Source organism: Ranitomeya variabilis, chromosome 8, assembly GCF_051348905.1.
Source record: "Ranitomeya variabilis isolate aRanVar5 chromosome 8, aRanVar5.hap1, whole genome shotgun sequence".
In the NCBI taxonomy this organism is placed as follows: Eukaryota; Metazoa; Chordata; class Amphibia; order Anura; family Dendrobatidae; genus Ranitomeya; species Ranitomeya variabilis.
Genome location: NC_135239.1, coordinates 162,129,779 through 162,148,497, shown reverse-complemented (window position 1 = coordinate 162,148,497; position 18,719 = coordinate 162,129,779). Strand labels below are relative to the sequence as shown.

Genomic DNA, 18,719 nt, shown 5'->3' with positions numbered 1-18,719 from the left:
CCGCAACAAGGACCTATGAAATACATTGTGAATAGCAAACGACACAGGAAGATCCAGACGAAAAGATACAGGATTAAGGATTTCCAATATCTTGTAAGGCCCAATAAAACGAGGTTTAAATTTGGGAGAGGAGACCTTCATAGGAACAAAGCGGGAAGAAAGCCATACCAAATCCCCAACGCGTAGTCGGGGACCCACACCGCGGCGGCGGTTGGCAAAGCGCTGAGCCCTCTCCTGTGACAACTTCAAGTTGTCCACCACATGATTCCAGATCCGCTGCAACCTATCCACCACAGAATCCACCCCAGGACAGTCAGAAGGCTCCACATGACCCGAAGAAAAGCGAGGATGGAAACCAGAGTTGCAGAAAAAAGGCGAAACCAAGGTGGCGGAACTAGCCCGATTATTAAGGGCAAACTCAGCCAACGGCAAGAATGTCACCCAATCGTCCTGATCAGCAGAGACAAAACACCTCAAATAAGCCTCCAAAGTCTGATTGGTTCGCTCCGTCTGTCCATTAGTCTGAGGATGGAAAGCAGACGAAAACGACAAATCAATGCCCATCCTACTACAAAAGGATCGCCAGAACCTGGAAACGAACTGGGATCCTCTGTCTGACACAATATTCTCACGTTCTGGAAAAACACAGGAACCAGATCGGAAGAGGAAGGCAGCTTAGGCAAAGGAACCAAATGGACCATCTTTGAGAAGCGATCACATATCACCCAGATAACGGACATGCCCTGAGATAGCGGAAGATCAGAAATGAAATCCATGGAGATATGTGTCCAAGGTCTCTTCGGGACAGGCAAGGGCAAGAGCAAACCGCTGGCACGAGAACAGCAAGGCTTAGCTCGAGCACAAGTCCCACAGGACTGCACAAATGACCGCACATCCCTTGACAAGGAAGGCCACCAAAAGGACCTGGCCACCAGATCTCTGGTGCCAAAAATTCCCGGGTGACCTGCCAACACCGAGGAATGAACCTCGGAAATGACTCTGCTGGTCCACTTATCCGGGACAAACAGTCTGTCAGGTGGACAAGACTCAGGCCTATCAGCCTGAAATCTCTGCAACACACGTCGCAGATCCGGAGAAATAGCTGACAAGATAACTCCATCTTTAAGAATACCAACAGGATCAGCGACTCCAGGAGCATCAGGCACAAAGCTCCTAGAAAGAGCATCGGCCTTCACATTCTTTGAACCTGGTAAATACGAGACAACAAAATCAAAGCGGGAGAAAAACAATGACCAGCGGGCCTGTCTCGGATTAAGGCGTTTAGCAGACTCGAGATACATCAGATTTTTGTGATCAGTCAAGACCACCACACGATGCTTAGCACCCTCGAGCCAATGACGCCACTCCTCAAATGCCCATTTCATGGCCAACAACTCCCGATTGCCCACATCATAATTTCGCTCGGCAGGCGAAAACTTCCTAGAGAAAAAGGCACAAGGTTTCATAACAGAGCAACCAGGGCCTCTCTGCGACAAAACGGCCCCTGCTCCAATCTCTGAAGCATCCACCTCAACCTGAAAGGGAAGTGAGACATCGGGCTGGCACAAAACAGGCGCCGAAGTAAACCGGCGTTTCAACTCCTGGAAAGCCTCCACGGCAGCAGGAGCCCAGTTAGCTACATCGGAGCCCTTCTTGGTCATATCCGTCAAAGGTTTCACAATGCTAGAAAAATTAGCGATAAAACGACGGTAGAAGTTAGCGAAACCCAAGAACTTCTGAAGACTCTTAACTGACGAGGGCTGAGTCCAATCAAGAATAGCTCGGACCTTGACTGGGTCCATCTCCACAGCAGAAGGGGAAAAAATGAACCCCAAAAAGGGAACCTTCTGTACACCAAAGAGACACTTTGAGCCCTTGACAAACAAAGAATTTTCACGCAAAATTTTAAAGACCAACCTGACCTGCTCCACATGCGAATCCCAATTATCAGAAAAAACCAAAATATCATCCAGATAAACAATCAAAAATTTATCCAGATACTTCCGGAAAATGTCATGCATAAAGGACTGAAAAACTGAAGGCGCATTGGAGAGCCCAAAAGGCATCACCAAGTACTCAAAATGACCTTCGGGCGTATTGAATGCGGTTTTCCATTCATCACCTTGCTTAATGCGCACAAGGTTGTACGCACCACGAAGGTCTATCTTGGTGAACCACTTGGCACCTTTAATCCGGGCAAACAAGTCAGACAACAGCGGTAAAGGATACTGAAATTTGACAGTGATCTTATTTAAAAGCCGATAATCAATACAAGGTCTCAAAGATCCGTCCTTTTTTGCCACAAAAAAGAATCCCGCACCAAGAGGGGAAGAAGACGGACGAATATGTCCTTTCTCCAGAGACTCCTTGATATATGAACGCATAGCGGTATGTTCAGGTACCGACAGATTAAACAGTCTTCCCTTAGGAAATTTACTGCCTGGAATCAAATCTATTGCACAGTCACATTCCCTATGAGGAGGCAGTGCACTGGACTCAGACTCACTGAAGACATCCTGATAATCAGACAAATACTCCGGAACTTCCGAAGGCGTAGAAGAAGCAATAGACACAGGCAGGGAATCCCCATGAATACCCCGACAGCCCCAACTTGAGACTGACATAGCCTTCCAGTCCAGGACTGGATTATGGGTCTGTAACCATGGCAGCCCTAAAACAACCAAATCATGCATTTTATGTAAAACCAGGAAACGTATCACCTCGCGGTGTTCAGGAGTCATGCACATGGTAACCTGTGTCCAATACTGCGGTTTATTTGCTGCCAATGGCGTAGCATCAATACCCCTAAGAGGAATAGGATTTTCTAATGGTTCAAGAGTAAAACCACAGTGCTTAGCAAATGACAGATCCATAAGACTCAGGGCAGCACCTGAATCTACAAACGCCATGACAGGATAAGACGACAGTGAGCAAATCAAAGTTACAGACAGAATAAATTTAGGTTGCAAATTACCAACGGTGACAGGACTAACAACCTTAGCTATACGTTTAGAGCATGCTGAGATAACATGTGTAGAATCACCACAGTAGTAGCACAAGCCATTCCGGCGTCTATGAATTTTCCGCTCATTTCTAGTCAGGATTCTATCACATTGCATTAAATCAGGTGTCTGTTCAGACAACACCATGAGGGAATTTGCGGTTTTTCTATCACATTGCACCGAATTAGGTGTCTGTTCAGACAACACCCTGAGGGAATTTGCGGTTTTGCGCTCCCGCAACCGCCGGTCAATTTGAATAGCCAGTGCCATAGTATCATTCAGACCTGTGGGAATGGGAAAACCCACCATAACATTCTTAATGGCTTCAGAAAGGCCATTTCTAAAATTAGCGGCCAGTGCACACTCGTTCCATTGTGTCAGCACGGACCATTTCCGAAATTTTTGGCAATACACTTCAGCCTCGTCCTGCCCCTGAGACATAGCCAGCAAGGCCTTTTCTGCCTGAATCTCAAGATTGGGTTCCTCATAAAGTAAACCGAGCGCCAGAAAAAACGCATCAATATCAGCCAATGCCGGATCTCCTGGCGCCAGCGAAAAAGCCCAATCCTGAGGGTCGCCCCGTAAGAACGAAATAACAATTTTTACTTGCTGAGCAGAGTCTCCAGATGAACAGGGTCTCAGGGACAAAAACAATTTACAATTATTCATGAAATTCCTAAACTTAAACCTGTCTCCGGAAAACAGTTCAGGAATCGGTATTTTAGGTTCTGACCTAGGATTTCTGATAACATAGTCTTGTATGCCCTGCACACGAGTAGCCAGCTGGTCCACACTTGTAATCAAGGTCTGGACATTCATGTCTGCAGCAAGCATAGCCACTCTGAGGTAAAGGGGAAGAAGAAAAAAAAAAAAAAAAAAAAAAAAAAACTCAGAATCTTCTTTCTTATAATCCCTCTTCTGCAATGCATTAAACATTTAATACTGGCCTGGCAAACTGTTATGACCCCAATGGCGAGGGTCTCAGAGGTACGTGGAAGTCTGCAGAATACAAAAATCCAGCTCATAGGGCAGTGGTAACTGGTTTGACCATATATCTACTCCTAACGCCAACACTAGAAGTAGCCGGGGATCATTCCTACGTTGATTCTAGATGACACGCTCCAGCCGGAGAATCTAGCTACCCCTAGTAGAGGAAAACAAAAGACCTTTCTTGCCTCCAGAGAAGGGGACCCCAAAGCTGGATAGAAGCCCCCCACAAATAATAACGGTGAGGTAAGAGGAAATGACAAACACAGAAATGAACCAGGTTTAGCACAGAGAGGCCCGCTTACTGATAGCAGAATAAAGAAAGGTAACTTATATGGTCAACAAAAACCCTATCAAAATCCACACTGGAAATTCAAGAACCCCCGAACCGTCTAACGGTCCGGGGGGAGAACACCAGCCCCCTAGAGCTTCCAGCAAAGGTCAGGATACAGATTTGGAACAAGCTGGACAAAAATACAAAACAAAAACAAATAGCAAAAAGCAAAAGGCAGACTTAGCTGATATAACTGGAACCAGGATCAGTAGACAAGAGCACAGCAGACTAGCTCTGATAACTACGTTGCCAGGCATTGAACTGAAGGTCCAGGGAGCTTATATAGCAACACCCCTAACTAACGACCCAGGTGCGGATAAAGGGAATGACAGAAAAAACCAGAGTCCAAAAACTAGTAACCACTAGAGGGAGCAAAAAGCAAATTCACAACACCGATCCCTCTGAACCAATTGGCCGGGTTAAGAAAAGAAAAGGTATCTGACCACCAGCTATCCTTATTTTGGTCATTGTCTTTGTCATACTGATCCCTGAGTCGTTGTACGTCTTTTAATTTAAATCTCATACTCATAGTACTATTTGGGTCTATATAATGACAGCAGGTGGGTCCGATGATTTGACACATACCCCCTTGTGAGGCAGTTAGGTAATCCAATACCAGGGTATGTTGGTTAGTGACTATTATAAGCTGATTCTGTACATCTATACTAGTATTTAATATGTCCAATATATCCCAAATCTGATCATCTAGATAATCCGTGGCTCTAACTAATTTATCCCATATCTGTGTTAACATTATTAACATCAATATCATGAGTCTTATACTGCTTTTTTGCAATGGCTTGCATGTATCCATGATGCCTTTCCTTCAAGCTTGACTGCTGTTGGAGTTGTTAACAGGACTTGGAAAGGTCCGTCAAATCTCGGTTCCAGAGTCTTTCTGGTGCGTCTTTTCACGTAGACTTGATCACCAGGTTCCAACTTGTGGCCTCCTTCGAGATTTTCTGGATCTGGAAGGGAAGCAAAAACTTGCGAATGCACTTTAGTTAAACGTTTTTGTAATTCTTGTACATAAGCAGTTAAAGTCTCAGTATTCAACATCAGTTGTTGTGGAAAATAACAACCCAAATTTGCTGCTCTACCAAAAAGAATCTCATGTGGTGACAGCTTAGCCTTCCCCCTTGGGGCGTTTCGGATGGAATACAGGGCAAGTGGTAGACACTCGGTCCAAGGCTTTCCTGTTTCTGCCATGGCCTTCTGGATTTTTAATTTTATTGTTCCATTTAATCTTTCCACTTTACCTGAACTCTGTGGGTGATACGGAGTGTGAAACTGGTTTTCTACTCCCAACATTTTCATAACATTCTGGAATATTTCCCCAGTAAAATGGGTACCCCTATCTGACTCGATCACCTCAGGCATGCCGTAACGGGGTATCAGTTCATGTGTTATTTTAATGGCAGTAGTTTTTGCTGAGGCTTTACGAACTGGATAAGCCTCTGGCCACCCTGAGAACATGTCCACACACACAAGCACATATTCGTATCCATTGTACCTAGGAAGCTGGATGTAGTCGATCTGGAGTCTTTGAAAGGGATACAGTGGTCTTACATGATGCTTGGTTGGGGTTTTAATGGTCTGACCTGGATTGTGTGCCAGGCATATAGCGCATGCAGCACACATGTTCCGAGCGAAATTACCAAAGCCTGGAGCCAACCACCTTTCTTTTACCTTGAGCGTCATACCGTTTGCCGATACATGCGTAGGTAGGTGGAGGTCACTCGCCACTGCGGGGTACCAGGCTCTGGGTAAACACAACAAAGTTCCTTTTTTCCATAATCCTTGCTGATCTTCTGCCCCTTTTTTCTGCCACTGCCCTCGTTCTTCGTCGTCTACCTGTTTCTGAGCTTCCTTCAATCTCTCCTCATCATCTTCAGAGCTATCTAGTGTGTGGGCATGATGTAAGGGTTTACGTGCTGCCTGTTTTGCTGCCTTATCGGCTTTATCGTTACCCCTGGCTTCCTCGGTGTCGAGTCTCACATGTGCAGCTACCTTTATCACCGCTATTTCTTTAGTTTCTTGTGCTGCCTCCAGAATCTGTCTAATGAGGGAGGCATGTTTAACAGGTTGGCCTGAAGCAGTCATATAACCTCTGGCTCTCCATATTACGCCAAAATCGAAAATAATGCCATGTGCATATCTAGAATCAGTGTATATGTTTGCTGTCTGATCTTTGGCTATTTTTAGAGCTTCAACCAATGCCGTAAGTTCTGCTTCTTGTGCAGACTGATTAGCAGGGAGAGGTTCTGCTTTCAGCACTTCATGCTGAGTTACTACCGCATAACCTGTATGAAATTGTCCATTCATATCTGCATATCTACTGCCATCTATGAAAAGTTCAAATGTAGCATTACAGAGTGTCTTGTCACGTACATTACATAAGCCCTGAGTCTCTTGTTCCATTAATTGTACACAATCATGCATTGACTTTGATGGGTCAAAGGAGTTGGAGAGTGCAGTTTCCTCAGGTATGGTACCCCCCTCAGACTCTAAAGGGAGCAAAGACGCGAGATTAAGAGTCTGAATCCTGGCAAAGGAAATGTTGGGCGGCAGTAGTAGGGAACATTGGAGATGGAGGTGTCTGGCCATTGAAATATGTTTAGGTTGGACCTGGTTAAGAATGCCATGTACATCATGAGTGGTCTGAACTAGAAGTGGGTGATCAAGAACAATCTCAGAAGCTTTATCTAATAACAGTGAAATTGCGGCTACTACTCTTACACAAGAAGGTGCGGCTCTAGCTACAGGGTCCAGATGAGCTGATATGTATGCCACCGGTCTCTGTTTGTTTCCATGTTTTTGTGTGAGCACCCCTGTAGCATGTGAGGATATCTCAGCTGCCATCAATTGAAAAGGTTTAGTGTAGTCTGGGAGTCCCAGAGCCGGAGCTGATACCAGTGCTGTTTTCAAAGAGGAAAATGACTGTTTAGCCTCTTCACTGAGTGAATATGGCGTGTTGGCAATACAGTCATATAAAGACTGCATGAGTTGACTTGCATGTATGATCCACTGTCTACAGTGTGAAACAATACCCAGGAAAGCACGCAGCTGTTTGTGATTCCTGGGTTCAAGCATGTTACGTATGGCTTCCGTACGTTGAGGTGTGAGGTGTCTGATGCCCTGTGATATGCAGTGACCTAAAAACACGACTGTTTGTTGACAAGCCTGGAGTTTCTGTCTATTTACTTTACAGCCTTCTTGCGCTAGGAAAATTAAGAAATTAACAGTTGAGGTAACTGCCGTCTGCTCATCAGGGCAACAAATAAGTAAGTCATCTACATACTGTAGAATGACTACTCCTGGTTCTGGGGTGAAATTTTTCAGCACGGTCTGCATTGCTTCAGAGTACAAAGTTGGTGAGTGTACCATACCTTGTGGCAATCTTGTCCATGCTAATTGTTTACCCTTGAATGTAAAGGAAACAAATGCCAACAGTTCTTATGTAGTGGCACAGAAAAAAATGCGTTTGATAAGTCAATTACCGTAAAATATGCAGCAGTGCTGGGAATTTGAGACAGTAAGGTATGAGGATTCGGTACCACAGGGGTGACCGGTGCCAAAACCTTATTGATTTCCCGTAAGTCGTGCACCATGCGATATTTCACCATAGTTTCTTTGGAGGACACTTTCTTTTTAACAGGATATAAGGGTGTATTGGCGGGTGACCTGATTTCTACCAAAACACCTTGTAACACATAATCCTGAATTTGTTGAGAAATCGCCTGTTCTTGCTGGGCGCTGATGGGGTATTGCCTGAGCTGAGGTAAAATGGGCAGTTTCTAACAGTATAGGAGCTACTGATAAAAATCCTACATCAGTGTCTCCTTTTGCCCATAGGCTGTCAGGAACCCGAGACAAGTCAATTTTTGCTTGTTGAGTGTAAATTTCGGGAAAATCCTCCATTGCCTGTATTCTAACATATGGTTCCAGAGTTTCTGCATCTTCAGGGATGGTCAGCATAACTGTGCCATCTTCTCTAAAATGGATGTTTGCATGCATTTTACTTAAGACATCAGTACCCAACAAGCAGGTAGGTGCACCTTTAGCAAATAAAAATTTGGATACAAAAGTTTTAGGGCCAAAGCTCACATTTAAAGGTTTTGTAAAGGGCAACGCCTGAATTTTACCATCATACCCTTCTGCATATGTAACCTTTGAGGATATATTGTCAGGATATGGTACAAAATCCTGATTTAAAATGGAGGATGTTGCTCCCGTATCTATCAGAAAAGGTACATTTTTACCCTCAACCTCAACTTGTATTATTGGTCTTCTAGAAGGAAGAGAGACCTGCATAACTTTCAGTCATTCTGAGCTGTCTGTTTGATCAGGCACTGGGTTATTTATCCTATTTTTGGGTACAAAGGTTCCTGAATCTATATCTGCTTTTCTCTTCCTACATTCCCTTTGGAAATGTCCTGGCTTCTTACAGTAATGACAAGTAAACTTTTGATTAGCAGAGCCAGTATTAGCCTGTGCAATTCTTACTGGCTTAGAATTTTCTCTTAAGTCCATTTCTATCCCTACAGCTTTCTGTCTAGCTAGGTGTGGGTCTTCCAAGGTTCTCCAATCAGGGGTTGCGGCCTTAAACTTTTCCTTCACTTTTGGAGACAATCCATCTATAAAGGTTTTTGTAACTAACCTCATCATTCCTGGAGCGGTTAGATCCATGCCTTCATCTCTGAAATTATTTTCTACACTTAGATAATATTCGTCTACTGATTGTCCAGATTTCTGAGCCACCACTCCCGTTGTTCCTCTCTGCCTCTGTCTCTCCCTCATGAAAACCATTAGGTGATCTACAAATTGCGTACCTGATTCTATCGTTTGTAAGGCACCATCTCCTGCTTGGGGCCTATGTACCTGTAGATTTGCTAATAGCTCCTGAAAGAGTCCAGGAGTCATTTTCATTCTACATAATTCTTCTCCATCTGCCCAAACTCCTGCGTGAGTCTGCATAATTTGCTGTATATATTGTGCAAATCTAACTGGACACTGGGTGGGATCTGGTGCGTTATGCAAGAGAGACATGCCTTCAGTGGGGGACCAAGGGAAATATTGTCGAGTTTGGTGGTATCTAGTTCCCATTACTCCGTCAGCACCAGGTTCCCTAAAGGGTCTTGGTACTACCCTAACAGGGGCAAGTACAGCGCCATGTCTAGGTGTACCACAGGCTAGGCAATCATTTCTCCAGTCTGGATTTTGTTGTCCACAGTGCGGACATACCCATCCTCCTGGTCCGGCTAAACTTTGAGGTGGTGTTTGGAGAAAAGATGGGGCATGTGGGTTAAGGTATGGGGGTGGGGTATTTTTAGATTCCACATTTTGTTTTTCTCCACAGCCTGCGGGTCTAATACACCACTTTTTACTCTGTTGATTATATGTCCATCCCTCATTTTCTGCTACCCTAGAGACATCAATCAATGCTTGGATCTGATCTATCCATTTCTTGTCTCTGATTATGCCTTTTTTTCTTTCCTGAATTCCTTCCCATAGTTTTCTACTAAAAGCTTCTGCCCTAGTAACTCCAAACTTACTAAAAATCTTTTTCAGCCCCTTAGTGGCATCTTCACCACTTCTCTCCTTTATGATAGTATAGATATCTAATTCTTCTGGTTCCGACTTTGTTTGCTTATTCCCCATTTTCTTATCCTGAGCTTTCTTGCCCTAGGTGGCGTTTGGGTATGAGAATACCTCGTTACCTTCTTCCTAAGGAGCTAGGATGTCTTTTCTTGCCCTAGGTGGCGTTTGGGTATGAGAATACCTCGTTACCTTCTTCCTAAGGAGCTAGGATGTTTAAACTGTGTTGATGTAAGAAAATCCTGATTCCTACACCTATAGCAAACAACACAAATGCAACCAGACAGAAAAAGAAAAAGAACATACAACGTATCTTGTCCCAGGCTAATTTATCTGTCCTGGGCTCATACTATCATACACTTATCCGTCACCAGGTTTTTGTCAAAGACAGGATCAGAGATTGAACATAGGCGCGGAGGTCTCCCCGAAAGGACGCAACCACGTTGCCCAGTGGGACAGTCACTTCTTCTGTTTCGACACCCTGGGCGGCTTATAGGGCTATTCCCAACTTCCACACACCTTTTATTCACATTCACTCTCATTCAATGCCGTACTCCGTGAGGTGATCAATTCCTAAATAGTTCAAGAACCCGAGCTATAGGTATCCTCCTCTACTAGAACTACCCGCTAAAGAACACGACACAGAAAATCTTACGGACAGTGCAGGGCAGATATAAGAGATCTAACAGTGTCTCTTACCTGGCCAGGTTTTTATTCATCTGCCGTCCATTATCCCAGATTCTCTTTTCGTTCGTATTCTGCCGGTGTTCTTGAAGGAATACACAGACCTCGGGTCCCTGTTCGGGCGCCAGGAAATGTCAGGATCACACTCAGTCGGAGTAGCCTTTGGAAGTGGGGAATCACCAGAAATAATACACAAGACACGTCTTGTATAGTGTATCACTGGGAAGTCTCTGAAGCACGCCTGCCTTCAAGGTGCTATCCCTTCTTTATATAGTTGTATCGGTAGGTTTAGTGGTTATACAAGTTTTACATGTTTAAACAAAGAGACAAAACAGGAAAGAAAGAAAGAAACAGTTTCGTGGGCGGCAGTTTCACAACAAAACAATACAATACAGTTTCGCCTATGTGGCAGTTTCACAGAAAAGAAAAATAGGATTTCATACTATAGCTAAAATGTCCTTGAATGGATAGGTCAATATTGATCACAAATTCTTTTTGGTTCATTGAGGTAACCATTTTTGTTCCGCTCTTCACAACACTATCTACCCATACTGCCAACCCTTCGGATCCAAATATATAGTCTAGGTGAGAGAGAGAACGTCTGGTAGATGAGTGACAGGTATAGCCTTTTACCCCGGGATGGCGCGTTCTCCACAGATCCAACCAACCACTGCCCTCCATAAATAAAGCCTATTGAGATGGAGCCTGAGAGGAGGACTCTTCAGCTATCTCATCACCCAGTCTCAGCCTATCAAGGCGGCTATCCATGACTAGATTAAAATCTCCCATACAGATGACGTTTGCGTCCGGGAAACTTAGGGCATAGCTCATTGCCATCTGAAGTATTGATATATTAGCTGGAGGAGGGTTGTAAACACATAATATGACATATTCACGAGAGTTAATTATTGCATGTACGAAGACGAACCGACCTTCAGAGTCCCTCCTAGCTTCCCTCATCTCCCATCTAACGTCTCTATGAATTATCAGTGAGACCCCTCTTGAGTAGCTGGTGTGAAACACGTGTATGGACCATATCAGGCCGCGTCTCTAGTCTAATGTGTCTCTACCATTGCTACGATATGTGGATGGTAGCGCTTGATCTGCGAAAATACCTTAATCTTTTTCCGGGGAGATTTAATACCACGCACATTGCAGGTCATGCATATTATTTCAGACCCCATACTCACTCATCAAGAAATGGTAAATAGTATTGACCGGGCAATGCCTAGGGATAACACATAGAGGCCGAGAGATCCGTTGGCGGCGACTTCTACACACAGAACAGATAAAACAAACATAGAAAAAGAAACAGAGCAAAAACAAAAAAATGTAGGAGCGTAGTCCCATGCTCCTATTATCAAGTGAAAACGGGGATACCCTCGCTAGATTCAGCATCCGGTATTGTTGTTAGGTTAGACACCCACACAGAAAGCTCCATTATATAATTATCCGCACAAGTACATTAGGATTTCTTTACATTGGACACCTTGTGGACCCGTAGCCACTCAGCCGCCTCCTCCGGATCAGTGAAGAATGTAGAGTAACCCTCATGAATGACCCGCAGTCGGGCAGGATAAATCATGGAGTATACAGCATTCCGGTCTCTAATTTGTTTCTTAATTTCCATGAACCGTGCCCGCTGCTTCTGAAGCTCCATGGAGAAATCCGGACAGATCGAAATTGTGGCATTGTGAAATTTGATGGGGCTCTTCTGCCTTGCCAGACGTAGAATAGCGTCTCTATCCTTGCAGTTGAGAAGACGTGCCAAAAAAGGTCTAGGCGGAGCACCTTCCAGGGTCCAAGGGGATTACAAATCAACATGCAGCCCACACTTTAAAGGGGTCTAAATGGCAGGATAGCATTAGGAATTGGGAGCCCTCCTGGGGTACGTCTTCTCTCTTCAGCTACATAGCCACGCCCCTCACTATGTATATTTTTTGCCAAAAATACAAAGTAAATGTGTCATCTTTAGTCCTTGTAGAGATCATTTAATCTTCAACTTACTTAACTATTCACAATAACAGTAATTTTGGCTAGAGGTGCCAAACTTTGACATGACGCTGTAAAGGTTGATCAGCAATTTCCATTTTTCCAACAAAATTTACATAACCATTTTTTAGGGACCACATCAGTTGAAGTGACTTTTGGGGGAAAATACTCAAAAGTGACACCTTTAAAAAAACCTGCACCCCTCAAAGTCCTCACAACCACATTCAGGAAGTTTATTAACCCTTCTGGTGCTTCACAGAAAATAGTGCAATGTGAAAGTATAAATGACCATTTACTTTATTTTCGTACAATTTTTACTTTAGCCCCATATTTTGTATTTTCACAATGGTAACAGGAGAAAATGGAAATTACAATTTGTTATGTAGTTTCTCCTGAGTACACCGATACCCCATATGTGTTTCGGCGCATGGCAGGGCTCGGAAGAGAAGCAGCGGCGTTTGACTTTTTGAACGCAAAAATAGCTGGAATCGAGAGCAGACGCCATGTCACGTTTGGAGAGCCCCTGATGTGCCTAAACAGTGGAAACCCCCCACAAGTGACCAGATTTTGTAAACTAGACCCCCCAAGGAATGTACCTAAATGTGTGGTGAGCACCTTGAACCCCCAGGTGCTTCATAGAAGTTTATAAAGTAGAGCCATGAAAATAAAAAAAAAATCAAATTTTCCCCACAAAAATGTTCTTTTAGCCCAAATTTTTTTATTTTCATTTTTATGTTTGGCTGCAGTCACACACTAAAAGACACTTATTACTGCTTCGCCATATTTTGAGAGCTATAATTTTCCTATAAACCTGCCAACAGAGTCATGTGATGGCTTCTTTTTTTGTGGGACAAGGTTGATGTTTTTATTAAATACATGCAAAGTTCATATTTGGGCAAATAGACCAGATAGTGGGAAAAATTCCCTACCAGATATACAGATATATATATATGCACCTGGATGGAGTGTACAAGTTGACACAATATATTCAATGCCGCCTATTATTCATTTACCTGTGTGTCAGGATGATGCTGCAGGGATGGTGGTTCCAAATGTGGAAGGTCCTTGCGGTATGCACTAGTTTGTGCGTGCCAGATTCCACCAAACAGAGAAGGCTTCCTTGCTGGTGGGGCGCCGTCCCGGCCAGTGACAGATGCCTCTGATTGTTGGTAACAAGTTACCGCCTGTGGGTGTCCAGGTCAGAAGCCGGCGAACAGCCAGCAAAGTGCAGGAAGCTGCAGGACTTTGCGTAATGTCACGGTCACGTGATACCTCACGGGACTGGCTATGGCTATGGAGCGCCCTACGGACCACAATCCAACGCGTTTCGGAATCACTGATTCCTTCGTCAGGAAATTTTCACCAAATTTCAGTTTTTTTCACAAATAAACGCAGGTAATATCAAAGAAATTTTACCAGTATCATGAAATACAATATGTCACAAGAAAACAATGTCAGATTCACCGGGATCTGTTGAAGCGTTCCAGAGTTATTACCTCATAAAGGGACAGTGGTCAGAATTGGAAAAATTGGCCCGGTCATTAACGTGCAAACCACCCTTGGCGGTTAAGGGGTTAAAATTATTTTTTAAATTTTTTTTACTTTATTTTTACTTTTTTACTTTGTCCCTCTATGTAACTTTCACTTTTATCACTCTAATCGCTGTTATAAAGCATTTGCAATGATTTACAGCTGTCAGGTCTTGTTTAGCTTGTTTAGACCATGCTCTGAGCATGGTGTAACAAGTTTGCTAGCCTCGTGACCAGGGTCACCATGGCAGCGATGAGGCCCTTGCGGAGGCACCGATCGGAGCGGAGAGAGAGCCCCCTCCCTTTCCCTGCCCTTTATATGTTGCGATTGATATAATTCACAGCATTTAGGGGGTTAAACTGCGGAGACAAGTGCGGGCGCCACTCCTGGCAGTGAGAGCTGGGTTACAGCTGAACGTCTGGTGGCGATCGCGCATAATTGCCATGACATACGCCGTACATCCAAGGTCGGGAAGGTTATAAAACTGTGAATTTGTTGTTTTTTTTAAATGTTTTAATTTTTAGCACTTTCCCTTCAATGTACCAAATCACACCCGAAAACTGATGTGGATTACATACCCACTTAAAAGTAGGCGTCCTGTGCAGTTTCTTGTATTCTCGGGGGCAGGATCTGAACATTCCTATTGTAGACGCTGAGATATGTGCTTTTTATGGGACAGATATACAATAGATTAGCGACTGACGGACATTAGGCCTCATGGGGAGATGGAAGAGAGTGATAATGTCAGAGTTAGAGGCTGCAGGAAGATGCATAAACCCATAGTCCTAGTAACAATGTAACCTCAGTCAGTTATAGATGCGAGTCAGCTGTGTATCCAACCCACTGCCGCCTTGTAGGACGCGCTCTCCGCTCCTGAGCCCGCTCCATGCACTCACAACCAACATCTGCTGTACATATGCAGCTAAATAAAATCCTCATAGCGCACGTAGTAACAGAAAACCCGGAGTTCTATTAACAACACAACCTCATTCTCAGGAGGAAGCAATAACAACGTATAGGGAGGGCTGTAGGAAGGAGCCGGTGAGTTTACGTGTTACATCGTAACTGTGCAGACTACTAGAGGCTCAAAACCTACTTATTCAGAAATTCATGTTTTATGTCACTGTGGACATCAGTGAATTCTTACAGGTGTGTAATGTAGAGGATAAGTAATAGTATATGAACGTCCTGACACTGTGCAGTGTTACCACCTTTCTATATGTCACATACTGGTGATAAATACAGAAATACATGAGATACAGGATGATGATGTTCAATAATTAATAATTTATTTTTTTTTCTCCTAGCAGTATGTTTTGAGTTGTGGGAGGAAACCGGAGTACCCGGGGAAAACCCACACAGACACGGGGAGAACATGCAAACTCTGTGCAGATGGTGTCCCAGATTTACACCCAGGAGCACCGCGCTGCTCGCCAACAGTGCTAATCACTGCGCCACCGTGCCGTCCTGTAGTCTGACGGTCCTACATCTCCAAGCAGCATGCCAGCCAGGTGAGTTATGGGGCAGCAATAGAGAATGCAGGACACTATGGTCTCTGATATGTAACAGAGTAGATGGAAGAACTCGGGGTGGGATAACAACAGACCCCGCCTGTTTCTTCAGACCACACCCAGGTCCACACCTCCCTGACCCAGTAGTCAGGTATTGGGGGGAGGGGAATACGTTATATTTCCATTGCTGTTATTTCTGCGGCTTTCAATGCTCTTCCACCTGTTGCTGATGTAGGAGAAGCCACAGAACAGCCGCTGGTCCTTCGGGGTTATAGGTGGTTCCTGAGCTTCAATGCCAGACATCACTTGGTCCAATTCAATTTGTTTGCTGGTTTCCAAAACTGGGATCTATAGAAGAAGACAAATTAGTCTGGTTACTTCATTAGGTATTTAATTATATCCGTCCCCTCCTGAGGGCACCTGTACAGATTGTGGATGAGCCGTGGTAACCGCGTGCAGATTACCGCTATTCGCCATGATGCATCGTTACCTGCAGCTTGAGAACAAGTCAACTACTGGTGCTGCCTGGCAATCTGCGGTATCCACATCTGCTACAACTGCACCATAAACTTTTGGTCACACGTTGCAACCACATCGGGTTCTTTTGCCGCAGTATCAACAAAAATTCATAATTCTGTTGTGGTTTTTCTTCCGAAAATTGCAAGAGCAACATGGCTCTTTCGCAAAAAAAATGCAGAGTGTGAACACAGCATAACGAATCCAAGTTATTCACTAAGTGGCCTTCTGAAGAATTGGGGACAATAATTACACTTTTGAGAAATATGTAAAAGCCTGTCCATCCTGCCCCATACTGTAATTCCTCCCATTTACCAGCAGGGGAGGATAAACACATTCTGGCCTACACTATGTAGGATTGTTACTCATTATTTGAGTATTTCTTACACGTTATTATCACATTACACAGACGAGCAGGTGACATTATAATAAAATAACGCTGTGCACTTACAGGTTTCATTGTAAATGGTGGAAGTGACCTTCCCGCCTCTAATTCCTTCCAGTTTATGGGCGAGAAGAATGGATGTCCTTTTAAATTGCTGCAAACATCCTGCCTCTTCTTTGGTGTTTTACACAAGAGCTGCAAATAAATAAGAACCATTATTATATCACAAGTAATAATAGAAATAATCTCAGAAAAAAAGCAGTTACAGAATTGATTTCTAATTTTCTTACAGAAAGATGAATTTATTTAAACAGCCATTGCTAGGAACAAATGCGATAGGACAGGATAAGATAGGATAATACAGGATACGATAGTAAAGTAAAGGATAGGATAGGACAGGATAAGACTGGATAGTACAGAACAGGATGGTACAGGATCGGATAGGACAGGATAGGATGGTACAGGATCGGATAGTACAGGATAGGACAGGATAGCACAGGATAGGTCATCAGTAGTTGATCAGTCAGGGACCGATACCCTGTGTGGAGAGGTTTTGGTGAGCGCCGCAGCCTCTTTATTGTATAAATTGGCCTGTAGATGAGAACGCTGTACATATAGGAATATAGGAGAGGCTGTCCCGGGGCTCCAGCATTGTCCCAATTCCTTCTATTGGATAAAGCTGAAATACCCAATACAGTGGTGATGAAATGTACGGTGTATTATCAAAACTCATGACTGGTCTATGCTTCCTATGTCTCCAGGTATATTTGTCTATTTACTCACTCTCTCTATGACATCCCTCAGCTGAGAATCCATGGTGTTTGGATAGCAAGGTTTATCACATGTCACTGAATAGGCAACCCTTCGTAAACACGAACCAGAGTAAAACGGGGAATATCCTGTGGCCATTTGGTAGACTGTGACCCCAAAAGCGAACAGGTCAACAGTGTAATTATAGGGCTGTCGACGAGCCATCTGTAGAAACATAAGATTAGAAGAGTAAGTTAGTACATTGTCCATCCTGGGAGAGAGAAAACAATTGTGGTCCATGTTTACTGGTAGAGTTTTTCCACACCTAAGCCCCCATACATAATACATGTCAGCCAAAAGATCATTTGGTTGATAGCTACCTCTCCCATGAACAGGAACTCACAGTTCAGCCAAGAACTTCTATGTTCTCTATTAGAGAAACTCTGCCAGACTCCAAAAAATAAAGGATTGATCATTGGAAATCCAATGTGCTAGATCCTTCTCCTCCTGGATATAGAGTCTAGAGGCCCCAGTACACATTAGAATGTTGGCTGATGCTTCTGATATTGGCCGGTTTGGCTGACTTTAGTCTAATATGTATGGGGGCCCTTACACAGTCTATCTATTAGTTAGCGTTAGTAAATGTGGGCCGCTGTGGTGATAGATCTGTGATTCCACAAGCTCCACATTAAGGGAGAATTGCAGGTGGATAATAAAGTATGAGATATTAGTAGTCACATAGTCACCTCAGGAGCCATATAGCCAGGAGTGCCTTGAAAGCCTCTGATCTTCTGACAGCCAAATACATTCATAGCAGCAAGGCCAAAATCAGCAATCTTAGCGTGTCCATCGCCGTCCAGAAGAATGTTGTCTGGTTTTAAATCCCTTAAAAAGAAAGAAAAATAGTTCTGTGAATCAGACATAGATGAGCTGTAGTGCTGGTTACTGTGGGGGCTTCACAGGACCACTCACTAAACACTGGGGGCAGATTCACTAATCCTATCTTGTGTAGACATATACCAGGCCGTCTGAATATGCGCCAAATTCATCACAGTGACTGTTTGACAAATTAGGAGCATCTTCAGAGACTTTTGTCTGATGTTACACCACTATTGTTTTAATTACTTAGAGCCAATAATTTTCACAAAAATCTGGTTACAGTTTAGTTGCACGTTGTGACATTGTAAACCACATGGATTCCTATCAAACTATTCCCATTTCCATAAAAGCCTTGTCCCCTCTTCGAGTGAGCCCAAAAAAGGGTCTAAAACACTTCATAAATGTGGTACACGTCCTGTTCACCAGATTTTTGGCACAAATAACACCACAATTCTGGCACATTTATCTATTTCCCATAGTAAATCTTTCCCTATGTATAAAAGAAGAAATGACTTATTACCGGTGAATAATCCCCCGACTGTGGAGAAACT

At 43.8% G+C, this 18,719-nt stretch overlaps 1 protein-coding gene across 1 annotated transcript; it reads right to left on the bottom strand.

Moving 5' to 3' along the window:
* Positions 1-15,394: 15,394 nt before the first annotated feature.
* Positions 15,395-18,200, bottom strand: LOC143787617 (protein kinase C theta type-like). Its single transcript, XM_077276519.1, has 4 exons — positions 18,036-18,200; positions 17,323-17,514; positions 16,606-16,734; positions 15,395-15,986 (listed from the first exon to the last, which is right to left on the bottom strand). The coding sequence occupies exons 1-4, from the start codon at positions 18,099-18,101 to the stop codon at positions 15,786-15,788; spliced, it is 588 nt and encodes a 195-aa protein (XP_077132634.1). The 5' UTR covers positions 18,102-18,200; the 3' UTR covers positions 15,395-15,785.
* Positions 18,201-18,719: the final 519 nt, after the last annotated feature.

Excerpts from the sequence above, each read along its gene's own strand:
- LOC143787617 (XM_077276519.1), bottom strand. The coding sequence starts at position 18,101 with ATGAATGTATTTGGCTGTCAGAAGATCAGAGGCTTTCAAGGCACTCCT. Across the intron at positions 17,515-18,035 it reads CTGGCTATATGGCTCCTGAG|ATGGCTCGTCGACAGCCCTA; the intron begins GTGACTATGTGA and ends ATGTTTCTACAG. Across the intron at positions 15,987-16,605 it reads CACCATTTACAATGAAACCT|ATCCCAGTTTTGGAAACCAG; the intron begins GTAAGTGCACAG and ends CTTCTTCTATAG.